The 21,732-nt window shown below is 39.4% G+C and overlaps 1 protein-coding gene across 2 annotated transcripts in view; it reads left to right on the top strand.

The window, feature by feature from the left end:
* Positions 1-21,732, top strand: part of PRRG1 (proline rich and Gla domain 1) — a 159,223-nt gene that overhangs the window by 50,240 nt on the left and 87,251 nt on the right. For both annotated transcript variants that reach the window (XM_020903192.2, XM_020903193.2), the window contains exon 2: positions 17,132-17,184. In XM_020903192.2, the coding sequence (XP_020758851.2) occupies positions 17,132-17,184 (53 nt within the window). The remainder of the gene's footprint in view (positions 1-17,131; positions 17,185-21,732) is intronic.

The following is a 21,732-nucleotide window of genomic DNA, read 5'->3' as shown; positions in this document are numbered from 1 at the left end:
GCTAGCATTATGAACTTAATTTTGTTCTTAAAATTAATTTTCCTTTGAAAAATTTGAATTATACTTCAAGGAAATGGACCTTCACTCAGAAACAGTTTTTTTATCGAAGAAGCTATAAATCTTGTTTATTTAAGTCATCCTGCAAAATAAACCTTCTTTAGAATTGAGCTTAATGTTCTAATTTCATGTTTAATGGTCCGTGTCAAACCATTAAATTTTGGTTCTCCCAATAGCTTTAATGTAATATCCTCGGACATATTCATTGCAATGATATGTTTTGTTAGAGAATGATGTAACTTTTTACATGTCATAGCAAGAGCTCTTCTTTCTAAAGCGTTAGAGGTATATCAGATTTGTTCCATATGCTACTTGTAATATTATTTCATTGCTATATTTTTGTCATGTGCATATACAGTAGGATAGTGGGAATACTAAAAATGTGAGACGAATTTTTTTTCTGGTTGAATTGTAAATATTGAGCTCTTGAAGTAAGTTAGTATATCTGACCTCATTTAAAAAAAATTATAAACCTGAACTACTTATATGATCACATTTAAAGCACCAGTTTTGTTATACTTAGGGCTAAGATTTTGTTCTGTGGTATGCCTAAAGTAAATACAACCAAAGTCACATTGTTTATTCTTCTACTTTTTCACTCACACATGGTGTCCATTATGCATTGATCTTGTCCAGCAGTATTAACTTTCTTTAACTGTTTGTTCTGCTGTCTGAAGCGTCTTATTAAAATTTAATCAGTAAACTAAAAATAAGCAGCTAATGCTGTAGTGCATTCTGGTAACTCATAAAAGAGAAAAAGAAAGTAAAGCCTAATGTAGGCATATGAGGTTAAAGGAAGGTGAATATTTATTGGCTAGTCAAGAGTATATATTGGCTTCCTAGATGGTACAGTGGTTAAAAATCCACCTGCAATGCAGGAGACCTGAGTTCGGTTCCTGGGTGAGGAAGATCCCCTGGAGAAGGGAATGGCTACCCACTCCAGTATTCTTGCCTGGGAAATCCCATGGACTGAGGAGCCTGGCGGACTACAGTCCATGCGATTGCGGAGTCAGACACGAACTGAGCACGTGTGCCCAGGTATATATAAATTACCATTTTTCCTCTTGAGATGTGTGATGTAATGGAATCACACTTACAGGTGATATACTTTTCTATTTGCAGAATATTTACTGCTTTCCACACTAGCACTGAACTGCTCTGAATTATATAGTGCTAGTTCTAAGTCACTTTCAGTTGGGTCTGACTCTTAACAACCCCATGGACTGTAGCCCACCAGGTTTCTCTGTCTCTGGGATTCTCCAGGCAAGAATACTGGAGTAGGTTGCCATTTCCTTCTCCAGGGGATCTTCCCGACCCAGGGATCGAACCTGCGTCTCCTGCATTGGCAGATGGGTTCTTTACTGCTCACAGCACCTGGGAAGCTGTATAATGGGGGTAAAGTCCATTTGTGCCCCTTGTTTCCACAGAAAAGTTTTTCTGGACAGTGACTATGGTAACATGGTTGTTGAGTTATATCATATGTGTGCTGCACTTCCCATCCACCAAAATAAAGCAGATCCCACCCACATGCATTATCTTCATAATTGTTCTTCTCTTTTTGTCTCATGCCCACCTTGAAAAGCTCCTTCTGCCTTACTGCTTTTCTTGTCTCTCTTTTCAAAACATTTCTAGATTTAGAAGAGTCATCTAACCATATTCCTGCTATTAGTTCTGTCTTTGCCCTCACTGGCTCTGTTCAAAGGTACTTGTTTTCACAATACTATAGAGAACCTATTGGCAGTTTAGTCATGTCCGACTCTTGTGATCTCAAGGACTGCAGCCCGCCAGGCTCCTCTGTCTGTGGGATTTTTCCAGGCAAGAATGCTGGAGTGGGTTGCCATTTCCTTCTCCAGGGGATCTTCCCGACCCAGGGATTAAACTTGGGTCTCCTCATTGCTGGTGGATTCTTTACCAGCTGAGCCACAAGGGAAGCTGTTGAGAAAGTTATGGTATTTTGCTGATCTTAAAAGTAATATTTGCTTAAATAGGCAAAAGATTTGAAACAGGCACTTCACATAAGATGTCCAAATGGCCAATTAATGTACAAAAAGCTGTTCAGTTTCATCAATCGTTGGGAAGATGTATGGTGCAGTACCACGACCACTCACCAGAATAGCAAAGATGAAAAGGACAATACCAAAAGTCTGCATGAATGTAGAGCGACTGGTGCCCTGTTCTAGTACTGCTGAGAGTGGACAACCATACTGGAAAAGTGGTGCTTAAGTAATGAGTAAAGCTGAATATAAGCATGCCTATAAATCCATTAATTCCACTTTTTGGCATAGATGCAGAAATCGTTATGTATGTTCATAAAAAGACATGTACAAGAATGTTCATAGCACTATTTTTTGTAAACCTAAACTTGAGAAAACCCAAATGTCCATCAGTAGTAAAATGAAAGCATTAATGGGGATATAGGCCTAGGATGAAATTTGTAGTGAGAATGAATGAACTATAACTACATAGAACAATATGGGTGAATCTTATAAACATGATACTAGAAGCTAGATTCAGAAGAGCATACATTGTGATTCCACTTATACGAAGTTCAGAAACACTCCAATCTCATCTATGATGTAAGAAACCAGGTCAGAGGCCCAAGAGGGGCTTCTGGAGTGCCAGTAATGTTCTATTCATATCTGGGTACCAGTACATGGATGTACTCACTTTATGAAAATTCAACAGGGTATGTACTTATGATTTGTATACTTTTACGTATGTGTGCTTTATTTTAATATATTATATAAAAGAATAATAAGTACTATGTTATTTATCTACTGCTGCATAACAAATTATCCCAATCCTTAGCAGTTTACTAGCTATCTCACACAGTCAGAGTGTCATTGATCCAGGAGGAGCTAAGCTGGGTGTTTTTAGCTCAGTCTCTCTCACAGGGTTGCTTTCAACATGTCAGCTGGGGTCTGCAGTCATGTGAAGGCTCGAATGGGCCTGGAGGATCTGATTCAAGGTGGCTTAGTCATCTGCCTATTGGCAGACACCTCAGTGAAAGCTGCTTATCTTAGCACAGGCTAGAAAAAATAACAGGTAACATTTATTTATTTGCTCATTTATTTCTAGCCTGGGATGGGGGCATGAATGATGGGGTTGCAGAGGGAACCCATGTTCTCATTACATTCCTCAGTCACGTGGTCTCTGCTGTACCTGGGAAGACAAAGTCAGGAAAATTTTTCTTTTCTGACCCAAGCTTATCTTACATTTGAAGCCATGAGTGCAGAGTGGCTTAGCTACTTGTGGAGAAAATAGTTGATAAGGTAGTAAAGAAAGAAGGGATAAAAAAAAAGTCTACAAGCAATAAATGCTGGAGAGGGTGTGGAGAAAAGGCAACCCTCTTACACTGTTGGTGGGAATGCAAATTAGTACAGCCACTATGGAAAACAGTGTGGAGATTTCTTAAAAAGCTGGAAATAGAACTGCCATATGACCCAGCAATCCCACTTCTGGGCATACACACCAAGGAAACCAGATCTGAAAGAGACACGTGCACCCCAATGTTCATCGCAGCACTGTTTATAATAGCCAGGACATGGAAGCAACCCAGATGCCCATCAGCAGACGAATGGATGAGGAAGCTGTGGTACATATACACCATGGAATACTACTCAGCCATTAAAAAGAATTCATTTGAATCAGTTCTAATGAGATGGGTGAAACTGGAGCCCATTATACAGAGTGAAGTAAGCCAGAAAGATAAAGACCATTACAATATACTAACACATATATATGGACTTTAGAAAGATGGTAACGATAACCCTATATGCAAAACAGAAAAAGAGACTCAGATGTATGGAACAGACTTGTGGACTCTGGGAGAAGGAGAGGGTGGGATGTTTCAGGAGAACAGCATTGAAACATGTATATTATCTAGGGTGAAACGGATAACCAGCTCAGGTTGGGTACATGAGACAAGTGCTTGGGCCTGGTGCACTGGGAAGACCCAGAGGGATCGGGTGGAGAGGGAGGTGGGAGGGGGGACTGGGATGGGGAATACATGTAAATCCAGGGCTAATTCATATCAATGTATAACAAAAACTACTGTAATGATGTAAAGTAATTAGCCTCCAACTAATAAAAATTAAAAAAAAAAAAAATGAACTCTTGGGAGAAATGCAACTTGAAGTATCTAAAAAAATGTCATCCCACAACACTTGGCTTGAATGATTGATAATAAAGATATCAATAATACATTACAGAATTTAGAGGGTCAGCTACTTAATATACATGATGGAGAAAATAGTTGGTTTCAGATCCCTGATTTTCAGGTGGTGGCATAGTATCCAAGTATAGATTTCTCTGGGGCATTTGAAATTACAGAAGTCAGGGGAAAGGTTAAGACTAGATAGATAGCTTTGTATTTCATTGGGTTGGAAGTGACAATTGAAACATTACTTTGGATGAAATAAATGATTTCTGTTAGGAAATCCCATTGACTTCATCAAGTGATTTACAGGGCATCTAGATTATTTGATGTTATCTGCGATGACTTCTTTTCATTCACTGAGGCACTTCTATAGCTTGAGCATGATTTATTTAGATAGTTACACCATTGTCTTTAATATTTTATTGGGTACTTGAAATACAAGTCCCACTATCATATAAAATTAATATCTCTGACTTAAAAGTTATTAGACAGTTGTCTAACTCTTCTTATTGATAGTGCTAGATCTTTATGTTTCAGTAATATTTATCCTGGGCTTACTTGGATTTCTTTTGACCTGTTGATTTATGGAAATTCAGTAAGCCATTTCCCAGTATACTCCTGGGATTGGCAGATAATGGCTTGTGCCTGTTTTATATGGCCCATGAACTGAGAATGCTTTTTACACTTTTAAATGGTTGAAAAATTTTTAAAGGAAATTTCCTGACACACGAAAATGATATAAAATTTCAATTTCACTGTCCATAAATAAAGTTTTATTAGAACACAGCCACACACAATTTCATTTCTGTGGCTGATTTTGTGCTACAACAGCAAAGTCAAATAGTTTAAGCAGAGACCATATGGCCTGCAAAGCTCAACATTTACAGAAACAGTTTACAGAAAAAGTTTGGCCCTTTACAGAAAAAGTTTGCTGACCCCTGGTATACACCAGCAGTTATGTCATTGATAAACTACTAAAAAGACAAGTATTCAAAAAATACTTGCCTGTTTACACAGATTTAAATAATCCCTATCCTCCTTTCAGGCCTTATTTTTTTATCCTTTGTGTGCACTGCTATTTGTCACAATTTAGCAGTCCATGGGGTCGCTAAGAGTCGGGCATGACTGAACGACTTCACTTTCACTTTTCACTTTCATGCATTGGAGAAGGAACTGGCAACCCACTCCAGTGTTCTTGCCTGGAGAATCCCAGGGACGGGGGAGCCTGGTGGGCTGCCGTCTCTGGGGCCGCACAGAGTCGGACACGACTGAAGCGACTTAGCAGCAGCAGCAGCAGACTGTACATTTTACTTGTTTCAGTAAACAAGCACAGGCTCCCACCCAGCTAGGCTGTAACTTTTCTGAGGGCAGGGATTTTTGTCTTTTTCATTTACTGCTGTCTCTCCAGCAACTAGGCACATGGTAGAAACACAATATGTATTTGCATAGTCATAGCGTTTGTTGAATTGAAAAGATGATTGTGCTGATTGTCCTTTTTTCATCTGTAAACTGGCCTCACTTTGCTCTCCACATTTTAAAAGATGAGTATCCAGGTAATGCAGCAATATCTTATAGCACATTTGATGCTGTTGCTTTGTGTATATCACTGGGAGGAACAGCATTTATAAATATTTATATATTATATACATACATAAATTTTAAAATTATTTTATATCATGATTAAGGATTTTATAATAACTATATTAGTACTTAATATGTACATATTGAAATACATATCTTAAGCCTTTATGTCAGTTATTTTATTTATACATGGAGGTTAATGGGCCTAGTGAAGTGAATGGTGTGGCGTTAAGTACCCAAAGGTTAGAGCAATTGAATTCAGCCAGCTCTTTGGGAAGAGGTTGTTTTAGGAAGAAGGGGAATTGTTTAGCATTCTTGCACAACATTTAGAATCCAAACTCTTTTTCAGGCAGTGAAGCCTTCTATGATTTGACTATTTCTTTCTCTAACTTCTTCTCTTTCTTGCCATGCCGAAACCATACTGAACTTTTTAAAGTGCCTCTAATACCTTAAGCTCCTTTATATCTGGTCTTTTAAAAAATAAATTATTATGACCCCCTATAGACTCTAAGCTGTATTAGGGCAGGGATCAAATCTGTCTTATTTACCATCAGCTCTACAGTGCTTAGCAAAATTCTGACATTTAGAAGCAGTAACTAAAAATATGTTGAATGCCTACATGTATGATTTACAGGTATGATTTGAGGAGCACTGGACTTGGTGTCGGAACCCCTCGGTTAAAATCCTGTGGAGTATGTTCCAAATCTTAATCTGGATGCTGGTTAGAGTAGGTGTGTTTGTGAAGTCTTTGAGCTTTACGTGTATGAAAGTGTACCAAATTGATGTAAATGTGTTGATGAACTAAAAACAACAGTCCTGGGACCCTCCTCCTTACTGATGATGTGAACACGTGTGAGTCAGTTTCTTTGAAATTTAGTTTGTCACTTATCAAAAGTTATTGTTGTGAGCACTCATGAGATGATGCATATGAAATGGCTTTACTGTTGTAGATATACAACATATACCAGTAGAGTCTTGTCTTTATTATTTGGAGGATGTGGAAGTGGAGAACATGCAGAAGGGAAGATCTGAGGAACCTGGTGGAGTAAACTCACCTCTTATAGAAGACCCTTTGGCAGCTAAAGAGAGCTGGGGCTTTAAGAGACACCATGAAGAGACAATGGATTTCCTCAACTCTAGAGTATGCCACAGGGCCCGTAGGCCCACTTACTCTTCAAAATCGAAAGGACTTTGGGGCATGGGGAAGAGCAGGAGACTATGACTGGCACAGCCTTTAGTAGGATGTCCAGAAATTAATACAAGTATCTGAGTCCTCTGCAGGGGAGGACAGGGAAGTGATTGACCTACCTAATCAGCCATGAGAGAGCCATGTGGCTCGAAAATAAAACCGTCATCAGAAGTGCTTCTCTACAAATTCAAATGTACCCTTCAGTGTTTCAGAACTATTAAAGAGCCAGACGTAATTGAATCTCAGAGGATTACTGAAAGAAGAATCGCTACCAGGATTGGGAGTTTCCAGGCTCTGATTGTCACTGGAAGCTTGGGAAAAGAGGCACAAACACATTTAAGGACAGCAAAAATGGCAAAGGAAGCTCTTAAAGAACTGAGGGCACACATTCCAAACTTAAATAGGACATGCAACTGATGCTGAAACTTTGAAATCAAATTTTATTTTTTTTAATTCAGCTCATTAAATATATAGTATTCTACTCTCTGTCTTAAGTAGTAATATTTACACTTAATAATTACTTTGCCAACAAAGGTCTGTCTAGTCAAGGCTATGGTTTTTCCAGTAGTCATGTATGGATATGAGATTTGGACTATAAAGAAAGCTGAGCACCAAAGAATTGATACTTTTGAAGTGTGATGTTGGAGAAGACTCTTGAGAGTCCTTTGGACTGCAAGGAGATCCACCCAGTCCATCCTAAAGGAGATCAGTCCTGAATATTCATTGGAAGGACTGATGTTGAAGCTGAAACTCCAATACTTTAGCCACCTGATGTGAAGAGCTAACTCATTTGAAAAGACCCTAATGCTGGGAAGGATTAAAAGAGGGAGGAGAAGGGGACAACAGAGGATGAGATGGTTGGATGGCATCACCAACTCAGTGGACATGAGTTTGAGTAAACTCCTGGAGCTGGTGATGGACAGGGAAGCCTGGCGTGCTGCAGTCCATGGGGTCGCAAAGAGTGAGACATGACTGAGCAACTGAACTAAACTGAATGTGTTGAACCAGATCAACCACCAGAACTACACTGAACGAAGACATTTGGGGCAATGAAAATCTTTGTTACCCTCCTCACAGGTCCTGTTCACTGTTTATTTGTTGTTACAAAGGACTGTTCTCATTTAATCTTCCCTCAAAGTCTGTGAAATTAGGGCTACCAATAATAATTGCATTATGGATGAAGAAACAGAGGCTTGGAGAGGTTAAATCACTTGCCCAAGGTCAGATAGCTAGTAATTGGCAGGGCAGTCTCAAATCTTGGGACACATGGTGGCAAAGCTCACTCTGACCTGGTAGTGGATCCTTTGTCGGGAATGTGAGAAACCTGCCATTACTTAAGAGGCCAGAGTTCTGGAAATTTCTCAGTACCAGAATGCCTGCCTTATATAAGAAATTAATACCACAGAGAAGAAATCCTGAAAACTGCAGACTTAATGAATCTTACTTGAATGTACTGGAAGAAAGTAGTAGCATCTGTAACGTTGTTACTGGACTGTAAGCTCCAGAAAAGCAGATAATGTGTCTCTTTCATTTGCCATGTTTCTCTGAAGCAGGGTTTCTTAACTTGAATATTGTTGACATTTTGAGTCAGATGATTCTCTGTTGTGGGGGACTGTTCTGGAAACTGTGGAATGTTTAGCAGTATTCTTGGCCTCAACCCCTGAGGTGTCAGTAGCATCCCTCCCCAGTTTTGACAAGCAGAAATATCTTTCGTGTGTGTGTGTGCTCAGTCGTGTCTGACTCTTTGCAGCCCCAAGGAGTATAGCCCACGAGACTCCTCTGTCCATGGGATTTTTCAGGCAGGAATATTGGAGTGGGTTGCCATTTCCTCCTCCAGGGGATCTTCCCGACCCAGGGAACAAACCTGTGTCTCCTGCATTGGCAGGTGAATTCTTTACCACTGCGCCAGCCTCTCAAATATCTGTAGATAATGCCGAACATTTCTTGGGGAGAAAATTACCTTCAGTTGAGAACAACAGCCCTTTTAAAGAGTAGAACAGCACCTGGCAAGTAAAAGACCCCCACTATTTTTTTAATTGACTGAAGATAGGAATGAACAATGTTCCACAAATTAAACAAAATAACCAGAGCAAACCTTGAAAAAGTTTTTGAACTTTAACAGTTATGCATTTTTATATGCATTAGAAAAAGATAACATATTGAACTCGTGATTTCACGTAGTATTTTACAGGATAAGGCTAAAGTGAATAGTGAAGTTTTAAAAAATGACTTCATTGAAGGAAACCTGAAGTGAAGACAATAAATGCATTTAGCAAAAATCAATAAATCAACTAAGGTGGTATGTAAGTGACTGAAGTATGATTCATTGATCTATATACTAAGGAAAACTTAGGCAAAAAGAGTGTCCTAAACATACTTGGTATGAGAGCCTCCCCTAAGTCTGGCCACTGGAGCTCTCATTGGGAATGATCTGGTGTCCTGCACAACCTAGACACAGATGTAGAAGACGAATTACTTACCCTCTGAAAACTGCAGTGTGATGGACACTGTAAGGTATGCACATCTGTACGAGATAGCACCTAAGTTCCACATTGTCTTAGTTCAAAGGAAAAGAGATGATTTCCTGTTCATGGGATGAGGAAAGGCTTCACTACTAATAGTGAGGGATGAATGGGATTTTAGTAGTTATGGATAATGTAGAGAAGAGCAGAGGCATAGAATTGGAATGGTTTAAAGCATACTTTCGGGATGAGTAGAGGCCGGTTTGGCTGGAATGTAGGGTGACTGCTAATGAAGGTAGAACCTGCTTGTCGAGAATGTTTAATGCCAGGCTGGGTAAACCCATGGAACAGTGGTTTTTATTTAGATTTGTTAATGTCTGGCTAAAAGCTGCTTTGTTGTTGTTTTTAAGTACGTTGCCATTACTTTAAGAAATTAGCTTAACCCTGGCAACAGAAGAAGCAGAATAGTAACCTGGGACTGGGGGAATCCAGGGTTTATTGGCAGTAGGTGGTAAACTCCATACCTCTGTCAGGAAATTGTCTTCTTTAAAACAAAATTCGGGTCTTTGGAAGTTTACTGCTGGAACACTAGGTGAGTCAGCTGACGGTTACCTCCTTGGTTTCGTCTTCCCCTGGAAGAGAGTTGCCTCTGAAACCTGTTTGCTCCACCATGTTGACCTCTGGAGAGGCCAGTCCTCTTGAAAATCCTGGCTTAGGCCTGAAAGCCCTTCCTTTTGTGGTTCCCCGAACACAACTGAGAATGGCTTGATTCTTTGCAAAAAGACTATTAAATATTAAAGGACAAACAGGAAATAAAGTACAAGAAGTCTCGCCAGTCAAATCTCCTCTTTTCCCTACTGCTGCCACTCAGAACTTCTTGAAATCCGAGTGTAGCCATGTAACTCCCTGGCTTAACACTTGAATAGCTTCTTGTCTCTACAGGGGTTGCATTTTAGCATATTAACTATCATGTACTTTTTTCTGGAGTGAGAAAAGTTTTGTGATTTTCTTTACATAATGCTTATTTTATGTGTCCGACTTGGAGGAATGACTTAAAATTGAGTTGATACTGGGAAGGGTGAAGGACCTTCCTGTGAATATGTAGGAGAGTTCAGCTCTTTCCCAAAGTCTTCTCAGAATAGCTAATCAGAAGGGTCAGGGCTCACTAACCTCTGCTTTCCTAAGAAGTTTCTAGGCTCCCTCAAGGAGAAATCCCAGTAAGTGGGACCACAGCCCTCTATTTCAATTCACCCTGAAGACTTGGGGCCTAACCCATTTTATATATTATTGTTCTGCATAAGATTTTGTGAGAGTGATCTGCTGCTTTAAGTAAAAGGTGGGGTGAGGAGAAATCATTAGATGGTTTCTCAAGTTCCTTTTGGCTCCAAAATACTCTGAGAATCAACCCCCTTGACTTCTTTCTGGATTCACTTTGTTACTTTTGTTCTGTACAATCAATGCCTTGTTAGATAGTAATGAAATTTCAGAGCTGCAAGAGGTTTTAGCAGTTATCTTCTCTGGGTTCCCAAACTGAGCTCACAAGAATAGAACTCCTAAGAAATACTGATTGCTTACGAAAAGGATTGTATAGCCAAATACATGGAGAGCGTATACTTTTATCACATTGCTTATTAGCGTTTTTAAGGCTCTGAAAAGTTTTATAATAAAGAAACCCATTTAACCTTAAGATATCATTTCTTCCATTTATTTGATCAGAGCCTTGTTTTTGAATAATGCACCTTTTAACATTCTGTGGACATCAACTTGGGAAACATTCATCTAGTTCTGCCCCTTCCTTTTGCAAGGAACTTGAGATAGAAATAATTTTCCAGTGTTGTACAACTAGTTATCAGGTTTCAGTCACATATTTATTCCCTGAGTGTCCCTATTTCATATAGACTTAATTTCTTTCTTTCCCAGCTTTATTTGAGATATATTTGATATATAACATTGTATAAGTTAAAGTTGTGCAATGTGATGATTTGATTCATAAATATATTGTGAAGTGATAGCCACAATAAAGGTTAGTTAGCTGATCTGTCACCTCACGTAGTTAGAATTTTTTGTGTGATGTGTTGAGAACTTTTAAGGTCTACTTTCTTAGCATTTTTCAAATATACAGTAAGTATTGATAACTATAGTCATCATACTATATATTACATCCCCAGAAATTACTCATCTTGATATTGGAAGTTTGTACCTTTTGACCATCTTCACCCATTCTTACCCCCACCCCGCCCCCATCCCTTGCCACCACCATTCTATTCTCTATTTTTGTAATTTTTTTTTTCAGATTCTACATAGAAGTGAGATTATACAGTATTTGTTTTTTGGTGTCTGCCTTATTTCACTTAGCCTAATGCTCTCAAAGATTCGTCTATGTTGTCACAGATATTAGAATTCCCTTTCTTATGACTAACAATATTCCTGTGTGTGTGCTTGTATGTGCATTTCTTTATCTCTTCACCTGTTGGTAGACATTTAGGTATTTCCGTGTCTCAACTATTATAAATGTTGCTGCAGTGAACATGGTGGTGCAGAAATATACCCCAAAGAGGAATTGCTGGATCACATGTTATTTCTGTTTTTTATTTTCTTGAGGAACTTCCATACTCCTTTCTTCAGTGGCTATAGGAGGTTAAATTTGCATTAGCAGTGTCTAAGGGTTCCCTTTTCTCCATATTCTCACTAGCATTTGTTATCTCTCATCTTTCTGTAAGTAGACATAGTAACAGGTGTGAGGTGTGATGTTCCATTGTATTTTTGTAATGTATTTTTAACTGGAGGATAATTGCTTTACAATATTGTGTTGACTTATGCTATACAACAACGTGAAACAGCCATAAGAATACATATGTCCCCTCCCTCTTGAATCAACTCCCCCACCCCTCATTGTGGTTTAATTTACATTTCTCTCAGGATTAGTGATGTTGAACACCTTTTCATGTACCTGTTGGCCATTTGTGTATTTTTTTTTGAAAGATGTTTATTTAGATCCATTGCCCATTTTAAAATTTGATTGTTTTCTGCTGTTGAGTTGTGTAAGTTCATTGTATATTTTGAATATTAACCCTTTATTGGATATGTGGTTTGCAAATAAACTCTCCCATTCCTTTGGTTGCCTTTTCATTTTGTTGATCATTTCTTTTCTCCACAGAAGCTTCTTAGATTGATGTAGTCTTATTAATTTGTGCTTTTTTTTTGGCCTGTTTTTTCCCCTTTGTTTTCTTCTAGGACTTTTTATGAGTTCAAGTTTTAAGTTTAAGCCTTTAGTTCATTTAAAGTTCATTTTTGTCCATGGTGTAAGGGAGGAGGTCCATTTTCAAATTTTTTTAATGTGAGTATCTAGTTTTCCCAGAATCATTTGTTAGACTGTTTTTTCCCCATCGAGTGTTTTTGGCTCCCTTGTCAAATATTAGTTGACTTTATCTTCTTGGATTTATTTCTGGACTCAGGATTCTGTTTTTTTGGTCTATTCATCTTTTTTTTTTTGCTAGTACTTCTAGGTTGTTTAATTTGTTGGTGGTAATTGTTCATAGTAGTCTCATGATCCTTTCTATTTCTTTGGATCTTCACTTTTTTATTGGTCTAGCTAAAAAGTTGTCAGTTTTGTTCTTTTCAATGAACCAACTTTTAGTTTTGTTAATCTTTTCTGTTGCTTTCCTATTCTTTATTGTATTTATTTCTGCTCTAATATTTAGTATTGAATTCCTCTACTAATTCTGGGCTAGTTTCTTTTACTAATTTCTTTACGGCTAAAGTTCGGTTGTTCTTTTGAGATCTTTCTTTTCTTTTATAAATTTACCACTATGAACTTTTTAGAACTACTTTTGTTGCATCTGATGGGTTTTCCTGTATTGTCTTTCAGTTTTTGTATGTCTCAAGATTTGTTTTATTTACCTTTTGATTTCTCTTCTTTGGTCCATTGGTTGGTCAGGAAGATGTTGTTTAATTTCCATGTACTTGAAATTTTTCTTGCTTTCCTCTAGTTATTGATTACTAACTTCATAACATTGTGTTTATAAAGGATGCTTTACATAATTTCTGCCTTCTTGAATTTGTTGAAATTTGTTTTTTGGCCTACCATATGATCAATCCTAGAAAAAGTTTCTCTATTCTTGAGAAAAATGTGTATTCTGCTGCTGTTGGAGGGAATGCTCTGTCTGTCTGTCTAATCTGTTTAGTCTGTAGTATAGTTAAAATCCACTGTTTCCTGATTGATTCTCTATTTGGATGATATATCCATTGTTGAGAGTGGGATATAAAGTCAGTACGTGTTACTGTATTGCTGTTTGTTTCTCATTTTATTTGTAGTAGTACTTGCTTTATATATTTAAGTGCATCCAACATTGGGTGCATAAACATTTACAGTTGTTATATCTTCATGATGAAATTGACTCCTTTTTCTTTATATAATGGCCTTCTTTGTCTCTCATGACCGTATTTAGCTTAAAGTCTACCTTGTATGATCTAAGTATAGTTATCCCTTCTTTCTTTTGGTTTCTACTTGCTTGGAATATCTATTTCCATCCCTTCACCTCATCCTATATGTGACATAAAAGTAAAGTGAGTCTCTTGTAGACAGCATATCATTGAAATCTTGTATTTTATCCACTCAGCCATGCTGTTTTTGATTGGAGAATTTAACCCATTTACATTTAAAGTAATTATTGCTAGATATTACCATTTTATTCTATTGAATTCTTCAGTTATTGTATTCCTCAGCTCTAAGATTTCTTTTTTTTCTGAAAAAGACTCACAGACTTAGAGAATGAACTTATGGTTGTTGGGGGGAAGGAAAAGAGGAAGGGATAGTTAAGGAGTTTGGGATGGACATGTACACATTACTAGATTTAAAATGGATAACCAACCAGGACCTACTGTATAGGATATGGAACTCTGCTCAATGTTATGTGGCAGCCTGGATGGGAGGGGAGTTTGTGGAAGAATGGATACATGTGTATGTATGGCTGTGTCCCTTTGCTGTTCATTGAAACTATCACAACATTGTTTATTAATTGGCTATACTCCAATACAAAATAAACAGTTAAAAAAAAAAAGAACAGTGGACACTTCCATCAACCCCCAGAAGATTCTGATTTTATTTCATGGTTCCTATTTACTTCTTGAACTTTTTGTTTTGTTCATGTACTGTTTTCCTGATTTTCTTTAGTTGTCAGTGTGTTCTTGTAATTCACTGAAAATTCTTTAAGAGGATTTTTCTGAATTCTTTTTCAGATAGCTTATAGACCTCTGTTTCATTAGGGTCAGTTGTTGTAACTTTTAGTTTCTTTTGGTGATGTCATGTTTACCTGTTTGTTTCATGATTCCTTGCATTGGTGTCTGTGTATATGTTTAAGCAGTCTCCTCCTCCAGACTTTACAGGTTCACTTCTGTAGAGAAAGACCTTCACCACTCATGATAGCTTTCAGCTGCTGGACCAGTTAGCTTGTACTTGGAGTCTCATTGAGTGAGACCATGCTCTGAGTTTGGGGGAAATGCCACTGACTGGGCTCCACTGTTGGGTAGGCCTATTGGCTGGGCTCCATGTTCAAGCAGGACTACTAGGTGACATCTCCCTGTTGGGTGGGGCTACTGGTTTTGCTCAGCAGTGAAATGGGACCACTAGCCGAGTTATGATATCACCTCCAGTTGGGTTCAAGTCCATGATTGAGCAGGACTATGGGTTGGTTCAGCAGTCACGCATTGTTGTGTGGGATCTCAGACCGCACTCCACAACCCAGTAGTACTGCTGGCTGGATTTTATGTTTAAGCAGGGCCCCGGGCAGGACAGAGTGTTTTCACATGGCTTCAAGTTGTGTTTCAGGATTAGGTGGGGCCACAGACACTGCCTTGAAGTTGAACAAGGCTGCATGCTGCTGAGCTTCCTTGTTGGATGGGACCGCAGGCTTCCCTTCTTCATTGGGCAAGATTACTGGCTGGGCTTCCTGCATGGGCAAGACCACAGGCTGTTTCCAGCAAGTGGGCAGGGCCATAGACTGAGTTCCTCTGCTTATCAGGGTTGAAAGGCTAGGCTCCATGGCTGAGTTGGGAGTGTATGCTCCGCTCTGCCTTTCTAGCAGTTCCATCGGCTGGGTTCTGTTGCCCAGGGTCACTGTTCCAGCTCCCTGGTTTTGTGGGGTCAGTGGTTATGCTCAGCAATTGGGCAGCACTACTAGCTTGGCTGTCTGACCAGTCGGGGCTGCAAGATGAGTTCATGGCTGCTCTGGTTCCCCAGCCAGGCATCCTGGAAGGAGAAACTGGAGGCTATGCTCAGCACTTCAGCAGGGCTAGGCATTTGCTTGCCTTCATGGGCTGGATGGTAGAAGAGGCTCCACTGAATGTAGATCCAGATCAAGTAGAACTACCACCTGAGCTCTCTACTCAGAAGGGGCCACCTGCTTAGCTCTGCAAATGGCCAGATCTGCTGGCCAGGATCTTTGCTAAGTCATGGATGTGAGCAGAAATGCCATTTGCCAAGGCCTGAGCACTGTTTCCTTTGAGCCCCGCCCCCTTCTCCATCTCTTTCCAATTCCCAGTAGTCAAGCAGCAGATTGCTCCAGTGGTCTCCATAAGGCAAGACCTGAGTGGGCCTCTGGGGAAGTGTCCTATATGGTAGGGGAGCTGGATGCCCACCTTTAGCTCTCTTTTCCCAGTATGGAATCCATATTCCTCTCCTCCCTCCCGGGAGGAGGGTGATGTAGTCAGGGTGGATCCAGTCCACTCACCCTTCTCATGTGGTCCTGCTCACTCTCTGTTGTCTGGCAGGGTGCTTCAGCCTAGCATCTTCACAATGGGCATATGCACATTTTCTGTGCATAGTTGCTAGTGGGTCTTCTTGTGAGGGGAACTGAAATTGGGAATGGTCATCTGTGGCCAGGTTGATGACATTACTCTCCTCTATATGTTTGATTTAAGCAGGTTATATATTCCTTAACATGGTGATAAATTAGAATTGTGCCTCTCTGGTGCTTAGCTCCATATTGGGAATGTGACACGTGAACAGTAAATGTGTGGTAGTTTTGTGATTAAACCCTGTAAGAAAATGAAGCCATTGTGGTATAAATTAGCTTCTGTGTGTGTATTTTCCTAAAGAAACAGAATCGCTGCTCCTCCATGCATACCTGCATTTGCAGTATGTATTTTTCTCCTCCGAAGTTTCTATTGTCAGTAGCTCATAGTTATTATTGATTCATGCTGTTTACTGGTAGTAACTCTGTGGGCTGCTTTGCCGGAGGGATAATTTGATTAGAGGTACTGCTGTTTGGCACCATTCAGGAAAATGTTACTCTCTAAAGGGTATTGGATTTGTCACAGGGTGACACTGAAGAGAAACCAGGGATAGGCAGAAAAATAACACGCTAGCCTTGTTATTAAAATTGAGCCTTTTGGCATTTTTATCCACCTTTTTTTGTTGATATCACTTCTTTCCTATGAGAGAAGCATGTGACCAATTTGATGACTTTTATTTGGCAAGGGCAGAAACTAATGCCAGATAAACAAGGTCATAGCCAACTGATATGGAGCCCATGTGTTCCAGAATACTGTGTTTCCATCTTCTGAGGTTAGATACCAGCTTTATTTATATAAGGGGGCAAGATTGGAAAGCACTGAAATGTTCATGTTGACAACATCAGTTTTAATGGAACTTGAATCTGACTCTGTGTGTGCTGTGTTTTGCAGAGGGACTCATCATCCAAGGATCTACCAGAGACCACAGGAAAACATGGGGAGAAGTAAGTCTCTCTTCACTTTTAAATAATTTAGATTCTCTCTACATTAATCTACTATATACAGGAAATTAGATTTGCAACTCAGTTTTTTTTCCTTTGTGGACAATTAAATTGTGTTTCTGGTTAGTGTTAGAAAGGTTTTGTCTGAAGCAGTGCTGTGCAGAGACAGGTTGCTCACTGGAAAGGGTCTCCCCCCGCCCCGCACTGCCCCCCCCCCCCCGCTCTTTTCTGAACATCTCTTAGTACAGGGAGCGAAGGCTCAAACTTGGTATTATATAAACCTGCCCTAATCTCAGCTTCTTTACAACTCTTAGCAAAGTTACCCGTATGCTGCTAATGGTTTCTAAGGCCTTACTGATAATAACATAAACAAAAATATGATTGTACTATGCAACTAATGATAGTAGGAAAAACATCACCTTTGAGGTTGGCTTAAATGGCTTTGGTTGCCTGTAAAGTGTTAAAGACTGGAATTAAGACCCATTAGATGAATTCTTTTTGTCCATTTTTCATTTCTCATAAGGCTGTTATATGGACAGTTGACAACAGACAAATTTAAGATTATTTCTTTGTTAACTAGCCACTGCAGTGACTTGATGATTAATTCTAATCAACATAGGTCATGAAATCTGATGTTATAAAGGACATCAAAGGCAGAGTTGGTATTGGGTAGTATAATGAGAAGAGTACTTGACAGAGAGTCAAGAGTCCTGAATTCAAGTTCTACCTCTACTGTTTTGATCAAATCCTGTCATTGCTCTAAACTTGTTTGTTCATCTCTGTTCCGTTGCTCTAAACTTGTTTGTTCATCTCTGTTCAATTCAGTTCAGTTGCTCAGTCATATCCAACTCTGTGACCCCATGGACTGCAGCACACCAGGCTTCCCTGTCCATCACCAACTCTCAGAGCTTACTCAAACTCATGCCCATCGAGTTGGTGATGCCATCCAACCATCTCATCCTTTGCTGTTCCCTTCTCCTCCCACCTTCAATCTTTCCCAGCATCAGGATCTTTTCCAATGAGTCAGTTCTTCACATCAGGTGGCCAAAGTATTGGTCTTTCAACTTCAGCATCAGTCCTTCTGATGAATATTCAGGACTGATTTCCTTTAGGATAGACTGGTTGGATCTCCTTGCAGTCCAAGGGACCCCGAAGAGTCTTCTCCAACACCACACTTCAAAAGCATCAATTTTTCGGTGCTCAGCTTTCTTTATAGTCCAACTCTTACATCCATACATGACTACTGGAAAAACCATAGCTTTGACTAGATGGACCTTGGTTGGCAAAGTAATATCTCTGCTTTTTAGTATGGTATCTAGGTTGGTCATAGCTTTTCTTCCAAGGAGGAAGCGTCTTTTCATTTCATAGCTGCAGTCCCATCTGCATTGATTTTGAAGCCCAAAAAAATAAAGTCTGACATTGTTTCTACTGTCTCCCCATCTATTTCCCATGAGGTGATGGGACCAGATGCCATGATCTTAGTTTTCTGAATGTTAAGCTTTAAGCCAACTTTTTCACTCTCCTCTTTCACTTTCATCAAGAGGCTTTTTAGTTCTTCTTCACTTTCTGCTATAAGGGTGGTGTCATCTGCATATCTGAGGTTATTGATATTTCTCCCGGAAATCTTGATTCCAGCTTGTGCTTCTTCCAGACCAGCATTTCTCATGATGTACTCTGCATATAAGTTAAATAAGCAGGGTGACAATATACAGCCTTGACATACTCCTTTTCCCATTTGGAACCAGTCTGTTGTTCCATGTCCAGTTTTGACTGTTGCTTCCTGACCTGCATACCAGTTTCTCAAGAGGCAGGTCAGGTGGTCTGGTATTCCCATCTCCTTCAGAATTTTCCACAGTTTATTGTGATCCACACAGTCGAAGGCTTTGGCATAGTCGATAAAGCAGAAATAGATGTTTTTCTGGAACTCTCTTGCTTTTTCGATGATCCAGCGGATATTGGCAATTTGATCTCTGGTTCCTCTGCCTTTTCTAAAACCAGCTTGAACATCTGGAAGTTCTCGGTTCATGTATTGCTGAAGCCTGGCTTGGAGAATTTCGAGCATTACTTTACTAGCGTGTGAGATGAGCGCAATTGTGTACTAGTTTGAGCTTTCTTTGGGATTGCCTTTCTTAGGGATTGGAATGAAAATGGACCTTTTCCAGTCCTGTGGCCACTGCTGAATTTTCCAAATTTGCTGGCATATTGAGTGCAGCACTTTCACAGCATCATCTTTCAGGATTTGAAATAGCTCAGCTGGAATTCCATCACATCCGCTAGCTTTGTTTGTAAGGAGACAGTAATTAAGACCATCCCCAAGAAAAAGAAATGCAAAAAGGCAAAATGGTTGTCTGAGGAGGCCTTAGAAATAGCTGAGAAAAGAAGAGAAGCTAAAAGCAAAGGAGAAAAAGAAAGATATATCCATCTGAATGCAGAGTTCCAAAGAATAGAAAGGAGAGATAAAAACACATTCATCAGTGATCAGTGCAAAGAAATAGAAGAAAACAATAGAATGGGAAAGACTAGGGATTTCTCCAAGAAAATCAGAGATACCAAGGGAACATTTCATGCAAAGATGGGCTCAATAAAGGACAGAAATGGTAAGGACCTAACAGAAGCTGAAGATATTAAGAAGAGGTGGCAGGAATACACAGAAGAACTATACAAAAAACATCTTAATGACTCAGATAACCACAGTGATGTGATCACTCACCTAGAGCCCCTGGGATGTGAAGTCAAGTGGGCCTTAGGAAGCATCACTACAAACAAAGCTAGTGGAGGTGATGGAATTGCATTTGAGTTATTTCAAATCCTAAAAGGTGATGCTGTGAGAATGCTGCACTCAATGTGCCAGCAATTTTGGAAAATTGCAGTGGCCCCAGGACTGGAAGAGGTCAGTTTTCATTCCAATCCCAATGAAGGGCAATGCCAAACAATGTTTAAACTACCACACCATTGCATTCATCTCACACACTAGCAAAGTAATGCTCAAAATGCTCCAAGCCAGGCTTCAACAGTATGTGAACTGTGAACTTCCACATGTGCAAGCTGGATTTAGAAAAGGCAGAGGAACCAGAGATCAAATTGCCAACATCTGGTAGATCATCAAAAAAGCAAGAGAGTTCCAGGAAAACATCTACTTCGGCTTTATTGACTATGCCAAAGCCTTTGACTGTTTATCTCTGTGGTGGGATTAATAACATAGCACACTGTTAGCCTCAGAAGGTTGTGGCTGGCATAATGTGAGAATATATATGAAAGCATGTTGAAAACCCTAATGTATAATGGAAGAATGCAGAGATCTCTGCTCATTACTGTCTTTGTTGAAGACGTAGATCTCCATTGGTTCCGTCTTTCAGTAGTTAAAATGAAGTTATTTGATCAGATGCCTCTGTAGGCAGGAAAACTGGGACTAGGGTGTGCTAGAGATAGAGTGCTTCCTTATGTTTGTGTTCTGGGCATCTTTCTCACCCCATGCCAGTCTGGGCCCTGGTAGGCAAGCCCAAGGATTATAAATGGAAAATATCTTCCTGAACGGTGATGAGTCAGCTTTTGTGTGTTTTCTCCAGCACTCCTTCAGGGATTCTGGTTCTGTCCCCACCTTCACAAAAAATACCTATCTCTGATAGTTTTTAAATTTTTAAAACCTGAATACATTTTTTTATTCTAGAGCTAATTCTAGAACTAATCTATGCCAGGTCCTAACTCCAGCATCAACTATCAACAGAACCTTTGAGAGTAACTGGAATCATGGTTTGATTTTTACTTTCTCTCAAGCTTCAAGTGGATTTGGAGAATGCTGTGATTCTTGGTTTTCATCATGGCCCTGTAGCGAAGAGAGCTGCCCTGAGATAGGGCAACATATTTCTCCTTGTTTCCCTTCTTCCTTTTTAGAACAGTCATCAAATCATTATCAGTAAGTGCTTGCTTTAAAAGATGCCTCAGCAAATGTCTGTTTAAACGGTCAGGCAGTTAATAGAGTTCTTGCTAAAGGATAAAGCTTGTTTGTGTAATCTGCAAAGATGGGAAGGTTTCCACCCGGAGATAAGAGAAGCACTTCCAAAAACACTACTTTTACAAACACATGGCAGCTTGTAATAGCAGCATTTTGACTGTTTGTGTGAGCACTCTGAAAACATCCTTAACATCCTGAATCACAAAGAATCTATCCTTGACACTCTAAGCTTTAGTTTGTCTGATTATACTTGTTAATTGCTGACTCTGTTAGTGAGGAAAAAAAAAAGATGCTACTGTGTGCTTTTTTTTTTTTTCCTGGCCGTGTACAATGAAGTTTTTACTGGCTTTGGCAAAGGTTCTCACAAACATAGCTCAATGTGTCATACAAAGGGACAGCAGAGGAAAATATCAAAAAGACATGTCATTGGCCTCATTAATTAAGGAGCCACGAAAACAAAGAACACAGCTGGGAAACCATACAGTATAGATGAAAAATTAAACCGAGGTCAACTTCTTTTAGTATTCTTTGATGTTGGATGAAGAAATTATTTATAGATGTGTTAGAGGAATCCTTCTTTTGCTTATATGATATGGAAA

This window comes from Odocoileus virginianus, chromosome X (genome assembly GCF_023699985.2).
Source record: "Odocoileus virginianus isolate 20LAN1187 ecotype Illinois chromosome X, Ovbor_1.2, whole genome shotgun sequence".
Lineage (NCBI taxonomy): Eukaryota > Metazoa > Chordata > Mammalia > Artiodactyla > Cervidae > Odocoileus > Odocoileus virginianus.
The sequence above is the reverse complement of the archived record's forward strand: the minus strand, read 5'-3'. Positions and strand labels throughout refer to the sequence as shown.